At 45.2% G+C, this 21,951-nt stretch overlaps 1 protein-coding gene across 1 annotated transcript; it reads right to left on the bottom strand.

Annotated features, from left to right (window-relative positions):
• Nucleotides 1–387: 387 nt before the first annotated feature.
• On the bottom strand, nt 388–21,212 carry ldlrb (low density lipoprotein receptor b). The gene is made up of 18 exons (XM_063195946.1): nt 20,877–21,212; nt 13,420–13,542; nt 12,871–12,993; nt 12,221–12,601; nt 11,613–11,735; nt 10,759–10,881; nt 9,447–9,566; nt 9,131–9,259; nt 7,298–7,469; nt 6,752–6,979; nt 6,337–6,455; nt 5,938–6,077; nt 5,081–5,222; nt 4,496–4,648; nt 3,482–3,679; nt 3,028–3,105; nt 2,720–2,883; nt 388–1,157 (listed from the first exon to the last, which is right to left on the bottom strand). The coding sequence occupies exons 1-18, from the start codon at nt 20,953–20,955 to the stop codon at nt 1,119–1,121; spliced, it is 2,634 nt and encodes an 877-aa protein (XP_063052016.1). The 5' UTR covers nt 20,956–21,212; the 3' UTR covers nt 388–1,118.
• Nucleotides 21,213–21,951: the final 739 nt, after the last annotated feature.

Genomic DNA, 21,951 nt, shown 5'->3' with positions numbered 1-21,951 from the left:
CAAACTGGATAGTCACCACCAGCGTTTGGCTCGCTGGCTGGTGTTAATTTAGAGCCCAGATGACTACAATCATACCTCACTTAAAGGGGTATGCCACTATTTTGGGGCTTAAAGGGGTATGCCACTATTTTGGGGCTTATTACAGTTAAAATCGTTGGCTGGGGTTTATAAAGGTGGTAAAGTGTCTTATTTTTCATGTTAAGCGTTGTCTTGCTTTAAGACAAGTTAAAAGAGGGAATATGTCGCTAAGCTAGTGAAAGTCAATGTATCCGTGTAGCATTGTAGCATGCTACACGGATACATTGACTTTCACTAGCTTAGCGACATGCTCCCTCTTTTAACTTGTCTTAAAGCAAGACAACACTTAACATGAAAAATAAGACACTTTATCACCTTTATAAACCCTGCCCAACGATTTTAACTGTAATATGCCCCAAAATAGTGGCATACCCCTTTAAGTACTGCCATCATTCATTCATCCACATCCTATTATAATATAACAATCAAACAGGGAGCCTTCAGTGGATACAAAAAAAAGAGTTCGTTCTACATCTGTTCTCATCAGTTGTAGAAAAGGGACTTTTCAATAGTGCAAGTCGCAGACCTTTTAGAGACTTTGAAAGTCTAATGTAACCACAGGAGCAAACGATTATGGTGAACGAACAAACATTTACATTCGGTGATGATTTTTTCAAGGTTCGCAGAAAATTGCAGCTTTAAGTAGACCTCAAAACAAAGATCTAGAAAACATTCAACACGTTCCATCCAAACTATGCCGTAAATATTTCTCTGCATCTGTGCATTAGTCCTTCATAGGAATTCTGAGTCTTCAGATCGATCCATCAGGTACAATATATAAAATAAACAAACAACATGGATAAAACAGCAAATTAAGAACAAAATAGCTCACTGTGGCCTCAGATAGACCTTCTTGTTTTCATCAGTTCTTTTGGACTATTTAAGGTTTTCATGGACGTCGAGTACCACAGTAGGGAGGTCAGACCCTTCTTCTCTAGAAAGGTTTTTTTTTCATTAACGCGATTCGACAATAAGCAGCATCTCTCAACGAACTTCATTTTCCACCGAATGTCAGCTTACGGGGGGGGGCATTGTAGATATCAGGCAAAGTCTTCATCCATGCTGCTCACCATCTGCCGCTGCAGAGAAAGAGGAGGAAGAAGAGGAGGTATGTAAGTACTTAGTTAACCATAATCTCCTAACAGGAAAAGAGTACCATCCTCGAAAATAAGTAGTAATTGTAGTCATGCTATGCAGAGCACAGTTTTATGTCTTATGTATTCTTACATATGTGATGCGCAGGGCTCTAAATTAACTTTTTTCATCACAAGTGGCCAGTACATGTTAATCTTACTAACCCAACACACACTCTCTAATGGGTCAAAGTGGCTAGTTAGTTGGTCTTTACAGTTACTCCGGTGGGTCTCAAAGTGGGGTGCGGACGTGAGACCCCTTGAAGACTGTGGCGCTTTGGAAGGTCCGTGAAAAGGTTTTTTTTACAACGCAATACAAGAAAATGCTGCGTCAGAAGTAGCTTAAAGGGGTTTGCCACTATTTTAGGGCTTAATACAGTTAAAATCGTTGGCTGGGGTTTATAAAGGTGGTAAAGTGTCTTATTTTTCATGTAAGCCGTTGTCTTGCTTTAAGACAAGTTAAAAGTGGGAGCATGTCGCTACGCTAGTGAAAGTCAATGCATCCGTGTAGCATGCTACATGCTACAGTGATCCATTGACTTTCACTAGCTTAGCTACATACTCCCACTTTTAACTTGTCTTAAAGCAAGACAACGGCTTACATGAAAAATAAGACACTTTACCGCCTTTATAAACTGTATTAAGCCCCAAAATAGTGGCATACCCCTTTAAGTGTATTTCTGACATTTATCTACACGGATCCAATCCTGCTCAGAGTTACCTACCACTTGCCCCACTTTTGCTTTTGCAAGTGTCTAAAACAATTGTGGTAATTCCATTTTTCGTAGTACCATTATGGCTCTTTGGAAAATTCCGTTCTGCTCCATATAGGGGTCCTCGACCCAAACAGGTTTGAAAACCCCTTCTCTACTCTGCTCTGCTCTGCTCTACTCTGCTCTACTTTATTGCCCGCCAAGCCCCCACCCTCATGTGATGTCCATGTGACACACCGAGCACTGAGGCAACTCATGCCTCTTTTCTGGTAGGGACTACAGCGAGACACAGCGCGACTTGGACGCCATTTTTGCTTTACGATTGAGCTGTGTCGTGCCTATTTGAAAAGCAAAACATGGCGTCCGACTCGCGCCGTGTCGAGCTGTAGGCCTACCAGAAAAGCGGCAGTGGAAAAGAGGCATTACTGAGGGGTAGGTGTAACTTACTGCGCAACTTGGTGTAACTTACTGAGGGGTATGTGTAACCAAAAATACTGAATCAGAGCAAGATATCGCAAAACACACCCACTCAATGCAAAAGCGTGTGCTCAAGTTGGTTCTCCTAAGGGGGCGTTGTCCCCTACTTCTTCTCTTTTTGAGGTGTTTGCGCAAGACGTGCGCTACCGCCATCTACAGCGCTAAGGGGACTTCATTGATTCTCAACCTCAGGACTCCAAAGGTCTCCTAACCGAAGGTCTCCTAAAGGGCCGTTAACCCGACATAAAGTGGATCCCGGAAAAGAAACAAAATGACTCTTCTTGTTAGATCAACCTTCTTTGGTGTAACTTTACTTACCGAGGGGTATGTGTAGCCATCTGTGCTGTTCCGTCTGCAGATGTGCACCTCGTCCTCGGTGGTCTTCTGGTAGACGGGGTTGTCGAAGTGGATGGTGTTGGTGTTCCTCTGCCTCCAGTGTCTCCACACCAGCAGCCCACCAAACACAGCCAGGCACATGATCACTGAGGAAGAAGGAGTTCAAATAAAGTACTTTAAAAACGTTGCAGAATGCACATCCACAAAAACATAAATTCAGGTGCCAGACAATTGTAGCAGAATGTGTGAGAGAGTAATAATAATAATACATTTTGAGTGTTTCGACTCACCCACGGGTATGACGACGTATAAAGCCTTAGGGGTGTGTTTGCCAGTATCGGGAACAGCAACGTATCCATCATTGGTGCCTTTGGGAGGGAGAAAAGTGCATAAAATGACACCTCATGCACATCTCAGATTATTACATTACATACATTACGCTCAGCTGATGCTTTTTATCCAAAGCGACTTACAGTTACTTTTTGAAGTACAGGGCATTGGTTACAGTCCCTGGAGCAGTATGGGGTTAGGTGTCTTGCTCAAGGGCACCTCAGCCATGGAGTGTGGTAGGGAGTGGAAGGGTGGGATTTGAACCCGAAACCCCCGATCTAAAGCCCATCACCTTAACCACTAGACCATGGCTGCCCCCACATATTCAAGCAGATGTGTATATAATTTGTGGAGCACACATGTAGTACAGAAATCAGATCCTCGTACTGATTATTAAATCCACAATGGCCCTACCTTCTTGTACCGGGACCTCTGCCTTCACATTGGGATTGGTGTTTGGGTCGACGGGGAGTTCGCGTGGTGCAGCTGGACTTGAGGTAGACGTAGCGGGGGTCGTCGTCGTAGCAGGGGGCATCGTCGTCGTCGTCGTTGTCGTTGTAGTAGCTGGCTTGGGCTGCTTAGGAGGGCTCTTTGGTGTAGTAGCGGGTAGGGCTGCACGATTATGGAAAAAATCATAATCACGATATGGACTACTTTATATCACGATAACGATATATATCAAGATATAGCACAATTACATACGTTCTCAGTTATTCTCTTTATTTGCTCTTTATTTTTTCATGTCACAAAACAACCTTTCTTTAAAATGAATCTTTTTATTCTTATTTTTACAGTTACATTAACTTATAGTGTGTATTGTGACAACATGAAATGTAATTAAATGATATTCAATTGTATAAAATTGATCAAATTACTAATCACGATATAAACGATATAGGAGAAAGGTCACGATATACACTTTTATATCATGATAACGATATACTGTATATCGTCATATTGCTTTTCTATCACGATAACGATATACATCGCCATATTGCTTTTATATCACGATAGCGATATATATCGTCATATTGCCCAGCCCTAGTAGCGGGTCTTACTTCAGGGGCCGGGGCCTTGGCGGTCACAGGGGCTGCTGAAGCTGAGTAAAGATATGGGTGAAAGGTAAGAAGACTACAGGGCATTTCTCAGAGGATTATGAGGTATTTTCTCTCTCTCTCTCTCAGGAACCCAATCAATTCAAAAGGCTACTTGAAGGCTCCTTGTTCTTGTTCTTGGCGGGACTGAATTTGGTTGCGTCAGACAGTGTAGCGTTTAATGGCAGGATCAGACTATGAGTGTGTGTGTGTGTATTTTCTGTAAAGCGGCTTTGAGTACCTAGAAAAGCGCTATATAAAACTAATCTATTATTATTTATTTTTTTCCGCTCCTTGTTGTTCATAATCGAGGTGAGATCTGCAAAACACATACCGGCCACACAGTTCCTCATGTCAGGCCCAAGGATCATGTTATCAGGACAGGCACAGGTGTACTTGGGAGAGTGGTCGTTGATGTGTGGAGCAGGCAGGCAGAGGAACGAACACCCGCCGTTCACAAGGTTGCCTTCTGTGCACCAGTTCTTGCCTGTCGGTCACAGAAACAGAGGGAAAATCAGAGGAGTGAGCAACATCAGTTTAGCATTATTCATTATCTTGTGTTATTTTCACAATTGTAACGTATATCAAAGTGTACAACAGAAAACGTGTTACATTAAGAAAAAAAAAGAGTAAGTCACATTAAAGAACAATCCTTTAAATGAATGCTTGGCAAAATGGATTCAATCTAATACCACACCATCTCCATCACCCCATTCTGCCTATGCAAGTATTATCTCTATGTGGTAGTTAAAATCTAAATAGAAGTAGTGCTGCGTTCAGGTCTCTGAGGCCAGGGTGCCATTTTTCCTGAATGGTCAGCGGGCATATAGTTTAGTTTAGTTTAGTTTATTAGGATCCCCATTAGCTGGGCACAGACCCAGCTATTCTTCCTGGGGTCCATATACAGGAAACACTATACCTGCAGGCTGCTTGTTGCTGTGGTACAGCACAATGTCCTCTGGCGAGTGAAGGCGATTCACCACCGTGGTGATGTCATTTCCTGTGTGGCGATTGGCGCTCATGATTGCATTGTGAGACACATCTGTCCAGAACACTTTCTCCTGTGGGTGGAAGCGGAGGGCAGCAGGGTTGAGAAAAACCAGGCCATAACATCGCAGATACGAAATGGAGAAACAACAAGCACACACTTTATGTTCTCGGTGTGACCCCAATTCAGGAATAAACGCTCACTCAGCAGCAATTTCCCGGTGGCTTAGTTGTTACAATTACAAATGGGAATTAATGAGTGCGGCATGTAAGAGGCTAACCAGGGGTGCATTTCTCAAAACTATAATTGCTAAACTACATTAGCAACTTCGTTGTTTTCAATGCAATATCCCATTGGCAACTACCCAATCTGCTAACAGGCTAACAATGACGCTTTTGAGAAATGCACCCCAGACTAGCACTAATCCTCTGAAATCCATTTACAGTCGTCATGAGACGTCATAACTCGGGTCCAAGAATCCAGAAAAGTAAAGTGTACTCCTCTAGCTCTGCTCTTCATGCTCCAGCCTGGTGGAACAGGGCGTTTCACTTTGTCTTCATTTACAGCGACCATTCTGTATGTTGGTGTCCTAATGTTTTAAACTATTGGACACCCAACGGCCTAAATGCAGAATACATACCCATTGCTTGCTTACAATATTCAGTCAGAAAAAATGAAAGTAGTAGAGTAGAGTACTTTTATTAATCCCGAGGGAAATTTAAGTGTCTGTCAGCTTACATAGTGTACATGCATGTGTTGATAAAATGCTCTTCTTTCCAGGTGCTTACCTCAAAGACGGTCAAAGACAAAGGATGGGCAAGTTTTCTTGCGTCGGAGATTATTGTGTGACGACCGGTCCCCTGCACACTAACGCTGGACAGAGTGTGCATCTTGGAGTCAACCCAGTACAACTTCTGGCTTACAATGTCTGAAACAAACAAATAAAAAGCAAACCAATTCAAAATCAACAGTATCAGTCTGATTCCTTTTACATTAAATAAAGACATTTGCAAATTCACGACCCATTTCTATATACAGTATAAAGATTAAAATAGAAATGCAGTTTCTCAAATGAACCAATAAACTCAAAAAAGATCAAACAGCATCCACAACTGTGATGGAGTTGGGTGGTTTTAGTGTTTGCTTGTTTAAAATAGAAAGCACAGTAAGTGAAATGCAATAGTTACCCAGAGTCAGGCCATTGGGCCAAAGGATGTTGTCCGTAACCAAGGGGACGCGTCCTGCTCCATTCAGGCCACTCTTCTCGATCTTGGCTGGAGTTCCCCAGTCAGTCCAGTACATGAAGCTGCAAAGAACATTTAGAAATTCTTCATCAATCTACCCATCAGTCATTGCACTGATGCACCATATCATAGATGGGCTACTTGCCCATGGAGACTCAGGTTTGAGTCCTCAGGTTTGAGTCCAACCCTACCTCACTCTCTCTCCAACTATTCACTATTCCATCCTCATTAAAAACACAATTGCTCATAAAATATATAAATATTTAAAAATATACCCCACATTCTACAACAACGGTATCTCCCCTCCAAGAGTATGTCGTGTGTTTGCTGTAAGGAACTGTAAGGAAATCAAACATACTTGGTTGCTGGGTCGACCACAATGGCGCGGGGTTTTTGCAAGCCATCCCGGATCAGGGTTTTGCGCTTGGTGCCAGTGGCGGTTGCTACGGAGATTGTTCCGAAGGTGGCGTCTGTCCAATAGATGTTTCCGTGGATCCAGTCGATGGCCAGCCCCTCAGGAGCCTCAACGCCGGTGCCAATAACCGTGCTGTGCTGGGACGCGTCTGAGGCCTTGCCCAGCTCGGAGCTAGAAAATAAAGAAACAGATGATGCTATTAAACAGTTTTACCAGAGAAATGAAAGAAAATGTAACCAGACAATGACAAATGGTAAAGTGGCGATTACCAACATTGGGTGTTAAATAATGATGTTGATATAGCGGAAAAGAAATCAGAAAGATAGGAGCAAATCAAAATGTCATCACTCCTCAGATGTCTTGAAAATATCCACTCACAGAGCTGTCTGACAAGTCAATGATGAGAGAAAACAACACTTCTTTTAAGGAAATAAATCAGTCACACACACACAGACACAGACACAGACACAGACACACACACACACACACCTATAGATCTTCTTCTGGGCCAGGTCGGACCAGAAGATCTTCTGGCTGGCCATGTCCACGTCGAGGGCGACCACGTTCTTCAGTTGGGGGATGATGCTGGTGTACTCTCGCTTGTCCAGCGTCATCTTCCTGACCTCATGGCGGTTAGTGAAGAACAGGTAGGGGATGCCTCCTGTGCAGCATTAAAGAAGATTTAAAAATGTATCAGATGGACAAGTAGCTCTATTAAAAATGACGCCGTCTCATAAATTTGCAGCACACACAGTTAGACAGGGAGCATTGAAGAGTTGAACACCTTGGGTCAAGGACCACTGTGGATGTGAGTATAGGAGAGCTATGCTAATTGCAAGTATTGTACAATATGCTTTTGATCAAACTGGCCACCCTTCAAACACAAGTCTGCGGACCTAACCAATTTCAGTTCCTCATATACATCTGGTTTAATCTATGAAGTTCAACCAAGTTCATTCTTTTAGCCTCAGATTTTTTTTTTTTACAGCAGGAGTCACATGGTTTCTCTTCTACGATACCGCATATCCTGTGACCTCAGTGGGACATCAGCTTTTAATGTGTGGCTGATTAATGGGGATTGTCATGACCTTGCAAGAACCTTGCATCAAAGAGGTTGGATATATAATAAGAGGACTCGAAACACGCCCACTCAATGCAAAAGCCTGTGCTCAAAATTTGGTCTCCTAAGGGGGCGTTGTCCCTCCTTCTTCTTCTCTTTTCGTGGTGTTTGCACATGACGTGCGCTACCGCCATCTACAGTGCTAAGGGGACTCCATTTATTCTCTACCTCAAGACTCCGAAGGTCTCCTAATCGAAGGTCTCCTAAAGGGGCGTTCACCCGACGTAAAGTGGATACCGGAAAAGAACCCGCCTGCTTTATCTCACTCTCATATACGATTCTCTGCTTGCATGGTGCAGTCAAGGTCATGGTACATTATGATACCAAGTTTTGACAAAGGACGCGCTCAACTTCTTGGAAAGACGAAAGTCTTTGGGTGACCACGCACTGATGAAGGCTTGATAGCCGAAACGTGTTTGCTTTTTGGACATGGTGGTAATATAAATAAATAATGAGACGCAGTTTGTGAGTGCGGATTTTTCTTCCTTAACAATAAGATACCAAATCATCGGCTCCTATTGCCAGTCAACAGCTGTAGGTTGAAATGTTCTAATAGTGGCCCTTCCATGGCTTAATGGTAGGGCACTCCTCTACTACTTGGCCGACCCGGGTTCGATTCCCGGCCCGGGTCCTTTGCCAGCCCTTCCCCGTGTCTCTCTCCCAACTCACTTCCTGTCTCTGCTTCTCTGTCCGGTCATATAAAAACACCAATAAAGTAGGGGTGGTACGGTTCACAAAATTCACGGTTCGGTTCATATCACGGTGTCAAGGTCACGGTTTTCGGTTCTCTACGGTTCTTTTTTTTTTAGTTCATGATAAATGGTGCACTGGCTAATAGAATCGGACTTATCACTAAATATCCTACATATGGTTTGTATAGGCTTATAATGTGAAAATGGTGTGATTTTAATTGTGTCATCCTCTGATTTGGTCTTATACGCTAATCTTTTAATCAGAGAGACTGGATAAGATACTCCTAGAATCTGTTCTAGATCTGTCTAGAATATGTTTTACATATTTTTCTGGGCAGTACATGAATTGCGGTTTGTGACGGATTGCACGGTTTGGATCGCTATGTGTGTGAATTGTATGGTTTCGGTTTTCAGCGCGGTTTGTGCCATCCCTAACAATAAAGGCTTGTAAAGCCCGCCAAAAAATAACTACAACATGTCCTCATAGTGTTTTCAAGATGTTCCACACACCTGCGATGGCCTTGCACTCGTTGGTCATGAGGTCCATCTCGTAGCCGTCGTAGCAGTCACACTTGTAGCTGCCCTCGCTGTTGATGCACAGCTGACTGCAAGTGTCGGGGCCGTCACATTCATTGATGTCTGTGGATGGAAAGACACAACAAGCATTTTAGACTTGGAAACCAATGCTGATTTAGAGCACGTTTGCAGGTGATTTCCATGGTAATGATAAAGATTAAAGAAATCTAGCTGGATTATTTGCATGCTCTCCCTATGTAGATGTATTCTCTGGGGGGGTAAACAAATTTCAGTGAGCTGCTTCACTCACCTTCACATTTGGTCTTGTTGACCAGATGAAATCCAGTAGGACAGCTGCACTGGAAGCCGATCTTGAGATCATTACACGTGTGGGAGCAGCCCCCGTTGTTGCTCAGGCACTCGTTGGTACCTGGAAGTAGAGAGAAGAACATTTGTAAAAAATCACTTATTTACAAACGAAGGTACATATTACCAACTTACACAATAAATCATAAACTGAACAAGGTGCAAAAGCTAGTTCAGTAAGTGGCCAATAATCTACATTATGACACCATACGCTTTCAAAACCAAAGTGTGAGTAAGAAAGGGGCAGAGAACAGGAATGGGCAAGAAAAAAAAAATGAAATAAAGGGAAAACTAGCCACTTGGCTCACTATGACTATTTCCCCTGCTGTACTGCCTTTGACTCTAAAGGAGTGACCTCACTTTCCCAACCACAACTCATTGGAACATAAGCAAGACCTCAGAGCTGGAGCTTTTTCCCTGCTGTCAAAAAAAAAAAAAAAAAAGATTTCCTGGAGCTGTGTGTGTGTGTGTGTGTGTGTGTGTGTGTGTGTGTGTGTGTGTGTGTGTGTGTGTGTGTGTGTGTGTGTGTGTGTGTGTGTGTGTGTGTGGAAAGACAGAGAGAGAGAGAGAGAGAGAGAGAGAGAGAGAGAGAGAGAGAGAGAGAGAGAGAGAGAGAGAGAGAGAGAGAGAGAGAGAGAGAGAGAGCGAGCTGTGTGTTACAGTAGGTTGGATTGAGACAGACGAGGATGGGATTGAGGCCACACTCACCACACTCTCAGCGAGCGAGAGAGAGAGAGCGAGAGAGCGAGAGAGAGAGAGCGCGAGAGAGAGAGAGAGAGAGAGAGCGAGAGAGAGAGAGCGAGAGAGCGAGAGAGCGAGAGAGCGAGAGAGAGAGAGAGAGAGAGAGAGAGAGAGAGAGAGAGACAGAGAGACAGAGAGACAGAGAGACAGAGAGACAGCGACAGAGAGAGCACACATGAGAGAGGGCTGTGTGTTACAATAGGTTGGATTGAGACAGATGAGAATGGGATTGAAGCCACACTCACCACACTCTCAGCGAGCGAGAGAGAGAGAGAGCGAGAGAGCGAGAGAGCGAGAGAGCGAGAGAGCAAGAGAGCAAGAGAGCGAGAGAGCGAGAGAGCAAGAGAGCAAGAGAGCGAGAGAGAGAGAGAGAGAGAGTGAGTGAGTGAGTGAGAGTGAGAGTGAGAGAGACAGAGAGAGAGAGAGAGAGAGCGCAAGAGAGAGAGAGAGAGAGAGAGAGAGAGAGAGAGAGAGAGCAAGAGAGAGAGAGAGGGGCTGTGCGCTGCAGTACTCACCACAGTCCTTCAGCGGTTCATCAGACCAGTCCTTGCAGTCGTTCCTCTGGTCACACACTCTCTCCAGGCTGATGCACGCCCCGTTGCGGCACTTGAAGTGATCTGGGTCCTCACACGTCACCCCTGTGGAGGAAGTACAATTAACATGTTTTAATGTTGGACACCAGATGGAAATTAGCCTCTGTGCTATAGCCTGGCACATGTACATGTGTGTATGTGTGTATGTGTGTGTGTATGTGTGTATATGTTCATTGATGTGCAATGTCCTGACAAAGATAAAAGTACAAAGGAAAAGTACATTTAGCACATGCTTCTGTCCAAACAAGGTCACTTTCAAGGACATGCAATATTTGGAGAAAAGATGTTAAGTCAGTATGGCTTGACAGAGAGAATGAGCCATGCTCATGGAAAACACTGATTATGCAATTACAGTGATTAATACATTTTTATTCAGGAAGTATTTAAACCTCATTCAAGAAGATGGATTTGAGTACAAAAGTGGTCATATATTAATGTGTATTAATTGTGTTTGTGCGTGTGTGTGTGTCTGTGTGTGTGTCTGTGTGTGTGTGTGTGTGTGTGTGTGTGTGTGTGTCTGTGTGTGTGTGTGTGTCTGTGTGTGTGTGTGTGTCTGTGTCTGTGTCTGTGTCTGTGTCTGTGTCTGTGTCTGTGTCTGTGTCTGTGTCTGTGTCTGTGTCTGTGTCTGTGTGTGTGTGTGTGTGTGTGTGTGTGTGTGTGTGTGTGTGTGTGTGTGTGTGTGTCTGTGCGTGCGTGCGTGCGTGCGTGCGTGCGTGCGTGCTGGTGGTGGTGTATGTGTGTGGGGTGCGTGTGTGAGTGTGTGTGTTTTCCCTTACTAGTAGGACAGCCAAGCTCATCGCTCTGGTCTTTGCACTGATATTGCCCATCACACTGGTAGCTGCCGTAGATACAGCTGCCATCATTACACTGGAACTGGTCTGGACGGCACGTCACGTGTGCTAGAGAACAAAGAAAGGAAGCATTAAAAGGGACACTGTGTGAGATTTTTAGTTGTTTATTTCCAGAATTCATGCTGCCCATTCACTAATGTTATCTTTTTCATGAATACTTATCACCACCGTCAAATTCTAAGTATTCATTATGACTGGAAAAATTGCACTTTTCATACATGAAAAGGGGGATCTTCTCCATGGTCCGCCATTTTGAATTTCCAAAAATAGCCATTTTTAGCTGTAAAAATCACTGTACTTGGATCTTACTAGAAAATAGTTGTTTATTACTTAGTAAACTTTCATGTAAAGATCAAATTTGGCAATAGGCAGCCCAGTTTCAATGAGCAGCATAGTTGCAGTACCTTTTTTGACCATTTCCTGCACAGTGTACCTTTAAAGCAACTATACTTAGGTACTCTATTCTATTCTGATCTGCCTTCTTCTGTTCTTTTCCTTTTCAGAAATAGAAAGATGAGAAATCTGATACTTACTGCAGTTGACTTCATCAGAGCCGTCATCGCAGTCGTTCCCGCCGTCGCACCTCCAACCACCATGGATGCACTCTCCATTGCCACAGTGGAACTCCAGTGCTGAGCAGGGTGCCTTGGTGGGCAGCTGGGTCCCCCTGCCAGGGCAGTTCTGCGGCCACTCGTCTGACCCGTCCAGGCAGTCAGCGTCTCCGTCGCATGCCCACAGCCGCGGCACACACCGGAGGTCGTTGCACTGGAAGGTGCCAGGGCGGCAGGTGGGCGTTGGACAGTTAGCCTCATCACTGCCATCGTCACAGTCGGCTTCCTCGTCGCACACGAAGGACAGCGCCACACACTGGCCACTGCTGCAGGCGAACTCGCCATCGGAGCACGTCCTTGGAGCTGTGGGGTAGAGACAGTCACTAAATGAACTAAGAACGGCACAGAGAAACATACCGTACAGAAATAAACACATTATGTTTTAAGGCACCAGCTCGTCATACTACATGTTGTGTGTTTCTTTTGTAATGCACTTGAGCCTGTCCCTGTCATGTCCAATGTCCTACACAAATAAAACTAGGCATTCAATCATGCCATTCAACACTATTTTGACAGTATGCATATTACACACACACAAGTGACTTGTGGCAAAAAGGATGCCACCAACTTACCACATCCCTCCTCGTCAGCACCGTTCTCACAGTCACTCTTTCCATCGCAACGCCAGCCAGATGGCACACACTGATTCAGGCGCCCACCACAATGGAACTCAGTTGGGGAGCACGTCTTGTTCTCTGTGTGTTGTAAGAAAATAGGTCATGAGGTTCAAAAAAAGAGCATAAAGTGTCACAACATTTTCCTTAAATTAAAAAAAAAAATTGTCACAGAATTCTGTGAATTGAAAATGTACACTAATATTGTGATGCACTAATATTGTGATGCACTAATATTGTGTGTGTGAGAGATAGAGAGAGTCTTTATTAATCCCCAAGGGGAAATTGAGTGCTGCCTGGTCATACACACAACACATAACAGGAAGACAGGACAAATACATTATCATAAATAAGAGCTAAGAAATAAATAAAAACAGTCCATCATAAAAACACACAAAGAATCTCAACAACATTATAAAACATTAAAAAGTCACTCAGCAGCTGTTGTTAAAAGTTACGTAGTTATGAAGTTACGTAGTTATGAAGTTACGAAGTTATGCTACTTACGGCAGGCGGCTGGCAGCTCATCCGTTCCATCAGCACAGTCGAGTGAGCCGTCGCATACCCAGCGGGATGTAATGCATCTGCCGTTCCCACACTGGAACTGGGTAGAGGAGCAGGTGATGGCCCCTGTGCCGCACAAGAAGGAAAAAGAGAGGCAAACGTGGAGAGGAAAAGTGAATAATCACCTTTGATTTTTTTATTCTTAAATCAACAAGGCACAGAGGAGAGATGAGGTTCCACTTTCAGAAATTGGTCACCCGACCTACTGAGCAGGGCTCTAAATTTGTGTTTTCATCACCAGCCAAAATGGGCAATAAATATTAATCTTACTAGCCAAGCACACACTCCCTAATTAGTCAAAGGAGATGGGTAGTTGATCTTTTCTACCAGCCAAACTGAAATTTCACCAGCATTTGGCCGGTTGACTGATGTTAATTTAAAGCCCTGCTACTGAGTAATCACTTAGTGCACTTCACACAGGTGATTTCACCAAAATAGTTTACCAATTAGTCTTGTATGCTCCATATGGAGTCAACTAGTTCACAAAATGGCTGGACTTCAACATTTTTCTCAACCAATCAGAATCTCAATGTCTACAGTTGTCCAGACAACGTCTATCACGTGCGTCATCTGCACACAGTGAGCAGGAGAGGCAGCCAGTTCCTGACACGTCCACTACCACACACCACAAGACACACTGTCACGTCCACTACCACACCACAAGACCCACTGTCAGTCACACCATACGGCTTATGGCCATAAACAGTCGCACCATAAAACAGCATTAAAAACTCTCTCAGGTGACCCGACTGAAGCTTTCAGCTGAAGCTCTTCACCAAAAGGGTTAATATGTAATGTAGCACCATGAAACTATACTACTGCATTGAAAACTCTCTCAGTTGCTGACACGTACACTACCACACCACAAGACACATGGTCTGTCGCACCATACGTTTTAGGGCCATAAACAGTCACACAATAAGAATTAAAAATTCTCTCAGGTGACCCGCCTGAAGCTCTCAGCTGTAGCTCTTCACCAAAAGGGTTAATATGTTAATATGTAGCACCATAAAACCATACGACTGCATTAAACATTCTCTCAGATGAACCCGTCTGACCATGCAGACCACGCGATCTACACTACAGCATCAAGATGAACCTGTCAGCTGTAGCTCTCCAAAAAAAAGGTTAATATTTAACACCACGAAACAGGATCAGCTGAGGGGCAATAAACATCATCATATCATAAAATATACAAAGAATATCCTCCCTACTGTTTAGTCAATATGGGGCTGATGGGAGACGCCAAATTAATGATTAACTTTAGTCTGTCAGACATCCTGGTCTGCCCTTATGGACTGGTTGCTACGACACCTTTTACACTGAGGATGGTCCGACTGTGACCCAAATGTAACTTGCACTGTTCACTTGGGTAGCACTTTTAGTTTTTTTTTCTGAACATGCAATAAAAGTACTCTCTCACTGATGCATGCATGCACAAATGAGTTTCAAAGGGGGCTGATATAGGAAGTTGTGAAGGTCAGCTCATATCATAACAGAGGAAGTGTGGAAGTGTAACTGCTACACTAAATTGGACTGAAAACGACCATGAATACTGTAGGACTTCTGTATATGTTTGCCCACAAATGTCATGAGATGAGAAAACCTCTGAACTTAAAAAAGAGAAGGGTTAATAGGGTAAATCTGGGACGAAGAGTAACTCGTAAAGGGTGGAGGATCATTCATCCACACTTGGGTGTCATTTTAGGTGTGGATGGTGGGGACATGTCCATACCACTTTTGAGATGAACCTAGCTTGTCCCCCCACTATTTTTTCACAAATATACTGCAAAAATAGCTGACCCGGACAATTCGCCATTGTAATGTCCCCACCATTCCCCAAGCAAAACCCTACGCCTTCGCCTCCACACAGACACACATGGACAAAATATGCCAAGAAAGTCTGTGACCAAAAAAAAAGACACAGCGCCGGGTTCATATCGAGGACATCTGGAACTCCTCTGGCAACAAGTCATCGTCGTCATGACGCATGACATTACAAAGCTGTCTCTTTAAGACAAAAGGAGAAGGGGGAGGAGTTGGATAATCGCACCACCAGTTGCTGATTGGGCTCTGGCGAAAAAATTCCCAGAATTGCAAATACTACAGGGACCCGACATCACAGGGGAGGAGGCTGGGGTGGGGTGGGGTGGGGTGGGGGTGGGGGTTGGGATGGAATACAGGGCTGGACTGGCCATCTGGCATACCGGGCATTTCCCGGTGGGCCCCACACCCTCGTGGGCCCCTATTTCCAGAAATGTAAAAAAACTTTTTAAAAACATTTCTGAAAAAAGGGGCCCACGAGGGTACGTGGCCCACCGGTGAGTCAGTTGTTCTGCGCCGCTAATTATGAGGGGGGGCCCTGCAAGCCAAATGCCCGGGCCCTATTTCTCCCCCATGAGGGGCCCCTTTAAGCCAAAAGTGCCCGGTCCCTATTTCTCCCCCATGAGGGGCCCCTTTAAGCCAAAAGTGCCCGGCCCCTATTTCTCCCCCATGAGGGGCCCCTTTAAGCCAAAAGTGCCCGGTCCCTATTTCTCCCCCATGAGGGGCCCCTTTAAGCCAAAAGTGCCCGGTCCCTATTTCTCCCCCATGAGGGGCCCCTTTAAGCCAAAAGTGTCCGGGCCCTATTTCTCCCCCATGAGGGGCCCCTTAAAGCTAAAGTGCCCGGGCCCTATTTCTCCCACATGAGGGGCCCCTTAAAGCTAAAGTGCCCGGGCCCTATTTCTCCCACATGAGGGGCCCCTTAAAGCTAAAGTGCCCGGGCCCTATTTCTCCCCCATGAGGGGCCCCTTAAAGCTAAAGTGCCCGGTCCCTATTTCTCCCCCATGAGGGGCCCCTTTAAGCTAAAGTGCCCGGGCCCTATTTCTCCCCCATGAGGGGCCCCTTTAAGCCAAAGTGCCCGGGCCCTATTTCTCCCCCATGAGGGGCCCCTTTAAGCTAAAGTGCCCGGTCCCTATTTCTCCCCCCATGAGGGGCCCCTTTAAGCCAAAAGTACCCGGGCCCTATTTCTCCCCCATGAGGGGCCCCTTTAAGCCAAAAGTGCCCGGGCCCTATTCCCTCCCATGAGGGGCCCCTTTAATCCAAAGTGCCCGGGCCCTATTTCTCCCCCATGAGGGGCCCCTTTAAGCTAAAGTGCCCGGGCCCTATTTCTCCCACATGAGGGGCCCCTTAAAGCTAAAGTGCCCGGGCCCTATTTCTCCCCCATGAGGGGCCCCTTAAAGCTAAAGTGCCCGGTCCCTATTTCTCCCCCATGAGGGGCCCCTTTAAGCTAAAGTGCCCGGGCCCTATTTCTCCCCCATGAGGGGCCCCTTAAAGCTAAAGTGCCCGGGCCCTATTTCTCCCCCATGCCAGCCCTGATGCATTAGCAACATGACCAGGAACTTGAGGAACTGGCCTAGTACCCATGGCAACAATAGTAACCAAAGCCGCCGTACCATCTCCTCCATCCCCCATAGCCTGGGGGCAGCCGCGCTCAGGAAAGAGAAAAATCCTGTTCTGTACTATGGAGGACTTTCGCCAAGGCTGAAAAACTCACACATCTGAGCTTACAGTGATAAATTGGGTAAAAGTGCAGATATGAAAAAAAATATCTTGGTAATCTGCAGACTACTTATAGATGAATCACCGGTGTTGCAGACGGAAACATAAATATGTCACATACACAGAGTGAGTAGAGTAGACCTCCCTTTAGCTGGCCTTCTAGGGAAGAGATGCTGTCTGGCCCATATTTGCCCCCCCCCCCCCCCCACCCCCCATTCCTGAAACCCCATAGCCAATATAAACACAAGTCCTGGCTGCTGTCCAGCCGTGGGCTCCAAGACCAGAGTGCACCCCCCCCACACCACCTTAAAACTTCCATGGAAAACCCGCAGAGTGCACCCCCCACTACATCTCTCCCCCCCCCTTACAACTTCCATGGAAAACCCGGATATATTTACAACCACTGAATCACTCCTCTTCTATGAGGCATGACAAGAAGAAAAAGAAGACTTGGAAGTAAGAAAAGACATCCACCCTCTCCCTCCTCCTCCTCCTCCTCCTCCAACCTCTCTCCCACACCCACCCATTCTCCAGCCCTTTCTCTAACGGTGTCAAATAGTTTCAATCAGTCCATATGTATGCCAGAGAATACAGGTCAAATACTGTAACACCCCCCTGCCCCAAAATAAAGAAGAAAGCCACCCAGAATTGAACCCGTAACGCAGGCACCAAGCAACACTTCAACAGTCTCTGTTCATTACCACGACACATTACAACAGACAGGCGGAGGCACTCCATAAAAGCACTGACTCGCTGCTCCACTAAAGTCTAATATAAAGCTGTCGGTCCCTAATTATGTGTGTAGACCTACTGCTGCCTGGGAGCGTGCCTCTCATTGAGCGGCCGGCTGCAGTCCCACATTACAGTAAATGGTCTGAGAGTTCCCCTAGAACAGTGTTTCCCAACCTTTTTTGTCTCATGTACCCCCTAAGCCTTTACACTGTTCCATGAGTACCCCCGACTCATGTTTTACATCACCTTTTCTATTGCAGTGTGACTATGCTCCATACATTTGTTAAAATTACATTTTTCCAAGTACCCCCTGCAGTGTGCTCGCGTACCCCTAGGGGTACACGCACCCCTGGTTGGGAAACACTGCCCTAGAAGGCCAAACTCAAGCACAGGAAGTTCTCATTCATCCCCTTTCCATCCAGGAAGTCCAGACGAAAACATCGGGACTCACTAATTCGACGCCCTTTCGGTACTTACCGCTTAGGCCTACGTCATACGACCCTAAACCTAACCTAAACCTAAACCCTAACCTTAACCCTAAACCTAACCCTTACCTTAAACCTAACCCTAACCTTAACCCTAAACCTAACCTTAAATAGCTTGTTTGAAATGTTTGATTACCATGTGAAGTACCGAGAGGGCGTCAAACTAGTGGGTCCCGAAAAGATCAGTTTGCTCTTTTTTTTTGCAGCGTGTGAGGTATTCTGCAGAAATTCTCCACAATTCTGCTTACCGTTCTCTCCCTACAATGAGTCAGTCACCTTTGAATTATTGAAAGGCAGGTGGGCAGGTACGCGGTACAGAGGAAAGGTATTACACAAGCAATTTCAGAAAAAAAAACACTGTTGAGCAGGAAAACCACAAACTGCTGCAATTTTGCGAGAAGATCACCCCACACGGCAGCTTGAGTAATGATGACATAGGTGATGTCAACATGGGTTCCCATGGGAACAAGAAATAGAAACTCATACACATTCTTTAGCTGTGCCTTACTTTACCTAATACGCGAGGAAAATGAGGAATGGCCCACTTTTATTGGGAAAAAGAAATACTCATACACATTCTTTAGCTGTGCCTTACTTAGCCTAATACGTGAGGAAAATAAGGAATGGCCCACTTTTATTATGTGTGCCATAAAAGAATTGGATAGTCTGCCTGATGAAGGTCTAGCAAGCACCGAAAGCTTGCACGTCCAGTACATGTCATTATTGTGGGAAAGGTGGAGGTCTGTGCTTCAACACTTCATCAACAAGTCATCTTTATACAAAGAGATGCACACGGCACACAACTCATACGTTGAGCCTTACTTTTGCATCTTGTGTGGCACTGTATCGCAACCTCCACAGGTGCCCGAGACATGAGACCGGTGTGTGTGTGTGTGTGTGTGTGTGTGTGTGTGTGTGTGTGTGTGTGTGTGTGTGTGTACAGGGAAGCAGACGGGACAGTTGTCCCGGGCCTGGGGACAGACCGGGACCAGACTTGGTTTCTCATTACATTGTATGCATGTGTGGGGGGCCCTTTCAGATAACTTTGTCCTTGGCCCAGCCAAAGCTGTCAGCGGTCCTGTGTGTGTGTGTGTGTATGTGTCTGTTTGGGGGGAGGGGGCGCGCTCAAACCCATTGGCCGCGCACTTGTAAACTAACCTATGCACTGCCTGTGAGCAACTTGGAGACCTGTCGTGCAACATCAGACCGGCTTTTTTCTGCCTTGCTGGTTTCAACTGAAACTACATTGCGGGAGGATGCGGTCCAACATTACTGCAGAGCAGAGCTGCTAACGTTTCATTTTTGAAAAGTAGTTCAACCACTTCACGTTATTAGTAACAGGTAGGGGGTGGAAGTAGTCTGAATATAAAAATACAGCGCGCGTAAAATTAAACCCTGGCGTTGCGCGCTTCACGGTTTACTGTGCATTTGCGTACAACCAAACAGCAAGCGAGAAATCTGACAGCCAATTTTATTGTTGTTATTGTAAGCAGTTGTTGTTATTGTAATGCAATAACTTACTGAACAAACTGAAAATAATGCAAGGCGCCATGGAAGTTCTGAGCATGTCGATATCACTCAACAGCTGCAGACACAAGATAAGAGCGAAGATGAAGATATTCCTACATCTCGCTAACGGTAACAGTGTTAAAACAACTTTTTATGAATCAAAATAATAAAACAATAATGTTTACAAATATATAAAATAAAGAAAAAGAAATGTATGTTACTTAAAACAAAACAAACTACCATGGCTACGCCAAGGCTTGAACCACCAAACTGCCGCACCCAATACGCACCGGCTCATCCTGCTTGACAGCCTCTCCTCCACTGACAAATTTGCAGCGCGATAACGAGGCTACATCCTACTCCGATTGGCTAACGTCAACACATGCTATATGAATGAGTAGCCAATGATATGCACTCTTTTACATGAGCGAAATCCTATCTTATTGAAGTAAATTGGTCGGCGTATCAAGCCTGCTCCTGTTAGGCTATATACAAAGTGGGAAAAGTGCAAGCGTAAAAGAAGCAAAAATCCAAGCTGTCTGTTTATTTGGATTGCAGATGCGCCATCCAAGCCTCATCCAGGGTCTCTCACCATATTGTATCTATACATTAGGCTATAGCCTATTTACACTATCCTTAAAGTATACAGAAGATCAATAAGATTTTTTTGGTTACACAATATTGTCATTTGTTATGTTATCGTAGCCTGTTTCCTACTTTTTCAAAGCCTGCGAGTGCGTAGCAGCAGGCAGCCTACTCAAGCAGAGATTCTTTAAGTATATACTCAAGTCTGTCACTCTGCAGAAATCAGAAATGAAAATCTACATTTTCCCTTGGATACGACACCAACTGGAAGATCGTGATATTGGAGATTTCTTCTAGGTCGATAGAATGAATCAGCAGACTGGAGTGGCTTTTAACATCCGCATCCTCAAAGGGAAACAATCGGCATCACGTAGCCTATGGATAAATCTAGTTCATACAAACAGCAATATGCCTACAAAGTAACAGCAACACGAGTAGACTACACAAGATGCGTTTATGCTAAGCAAAATTTGATTGGTGACCATGTTTGCCCGACAGCCAAAAAAGCCGGTAAGAAGCGTCGTGCCTCGTTGGATGTGTGATACTCACATGAATCAGCAATAAAGTGGACCAAGATGACCAGACACAACGTAGACTTGACCCTCCTTACTCCGTCCGATAAAGGCATCTCTCCTGTTTGAGATTTTTTGGGTGTTCCAAGATGCGAAGCCTCCTGCTTCCTCAGTGACAGCTATGAGGGCGCGTGTAGTCTGGCGTGGCAGATGGAAGTCCCAATCTGAATGGATGGAGTGCGGGGGGAAAACCTACAGTACACACTACTTAGTTTTAAACCACCTGGTATTTTCACACGAGATGTTTCTTGTGGACATACACCTCACCAGCTAACCGCCCAGTCACAATGAAATTAAATTCTCTGCTGTCACATCTGACCACTTTCTATGTGGTCCTTCGTGGGGCGGGGTTTCCCCGGTGGTGTGATATTCGAAGTGCTCGACATCACAACCGCGGGGAGGAGTCTGTCATTGGAGGCACGAGCATCCCTTTGCCGCTGCCGGTAGTTTCTTATATCAACACAAGCGAGTTCACTCATTGTTTCCTTAGACACAAGACTCTTTAAACATAAGGTTAAGTAAACTATAGCTCGTCATGTTGGTGCCAGCCCATCATTTCTGTGTGTGCGCACGTGTAGCGTGATGACAAAGTGACAAATTCAGGTCATTTCATCTCGTGTGCGAGGGGTGAGTGTGTGTGTGTGTGCGTGTGTGAGAGAGAGGGGTGTGTGTTCTGTAAAGATCACTACAGTACTATATTCCCAAGTAATGTTTAGAAGATGACAATTGAGTAGGCACTGGTAGGTCTATAGTCAATAATGAAATGCCTGCATAAATAGTACTCCACCACACAGACATGTAAGCAGGGATGTGGCAAACAAATATTAGCCCTATGTACAATCAGAGGCGATTTTAGGGTCAGATGGGGCCCCAAGCGAAAATGCAAAAGACTGAACATTTGAACCAAAATCGCCACTACTGTAGGACAGTATGGGCTGTTATTCACTATCTAGGGGCTTGGGGGCCCCAAGCGGCTGCCTTGCCTGGTGGCAAGATGCACCTCTGTGTACAATCAGCTCCAATGGAGCTCCACAGCTATATACTGATCTACA

The sequence above is a fragment of the Engraulis encrasicolus genome, chromosome 1 (genome assembly GCF_034702125.1).
Source record: "Engraulis encrasicolus isolate BLACKSEA-1 chromosome 1, IST_EnEncr_1.0, whole genome shotgun sequence".
Lineage (NCBI taxonomy): Eukaryota > Metazoa > Chordata > Actinopteri > Clupeiformes > Engraulidae > Engraulis > Engraulis encrasicolus.
The sequence above is the reverse complement of the archived record's forward strand: the minus strand, read 5'-3'. Positions and strand labels throughout refer to the sequence as shown.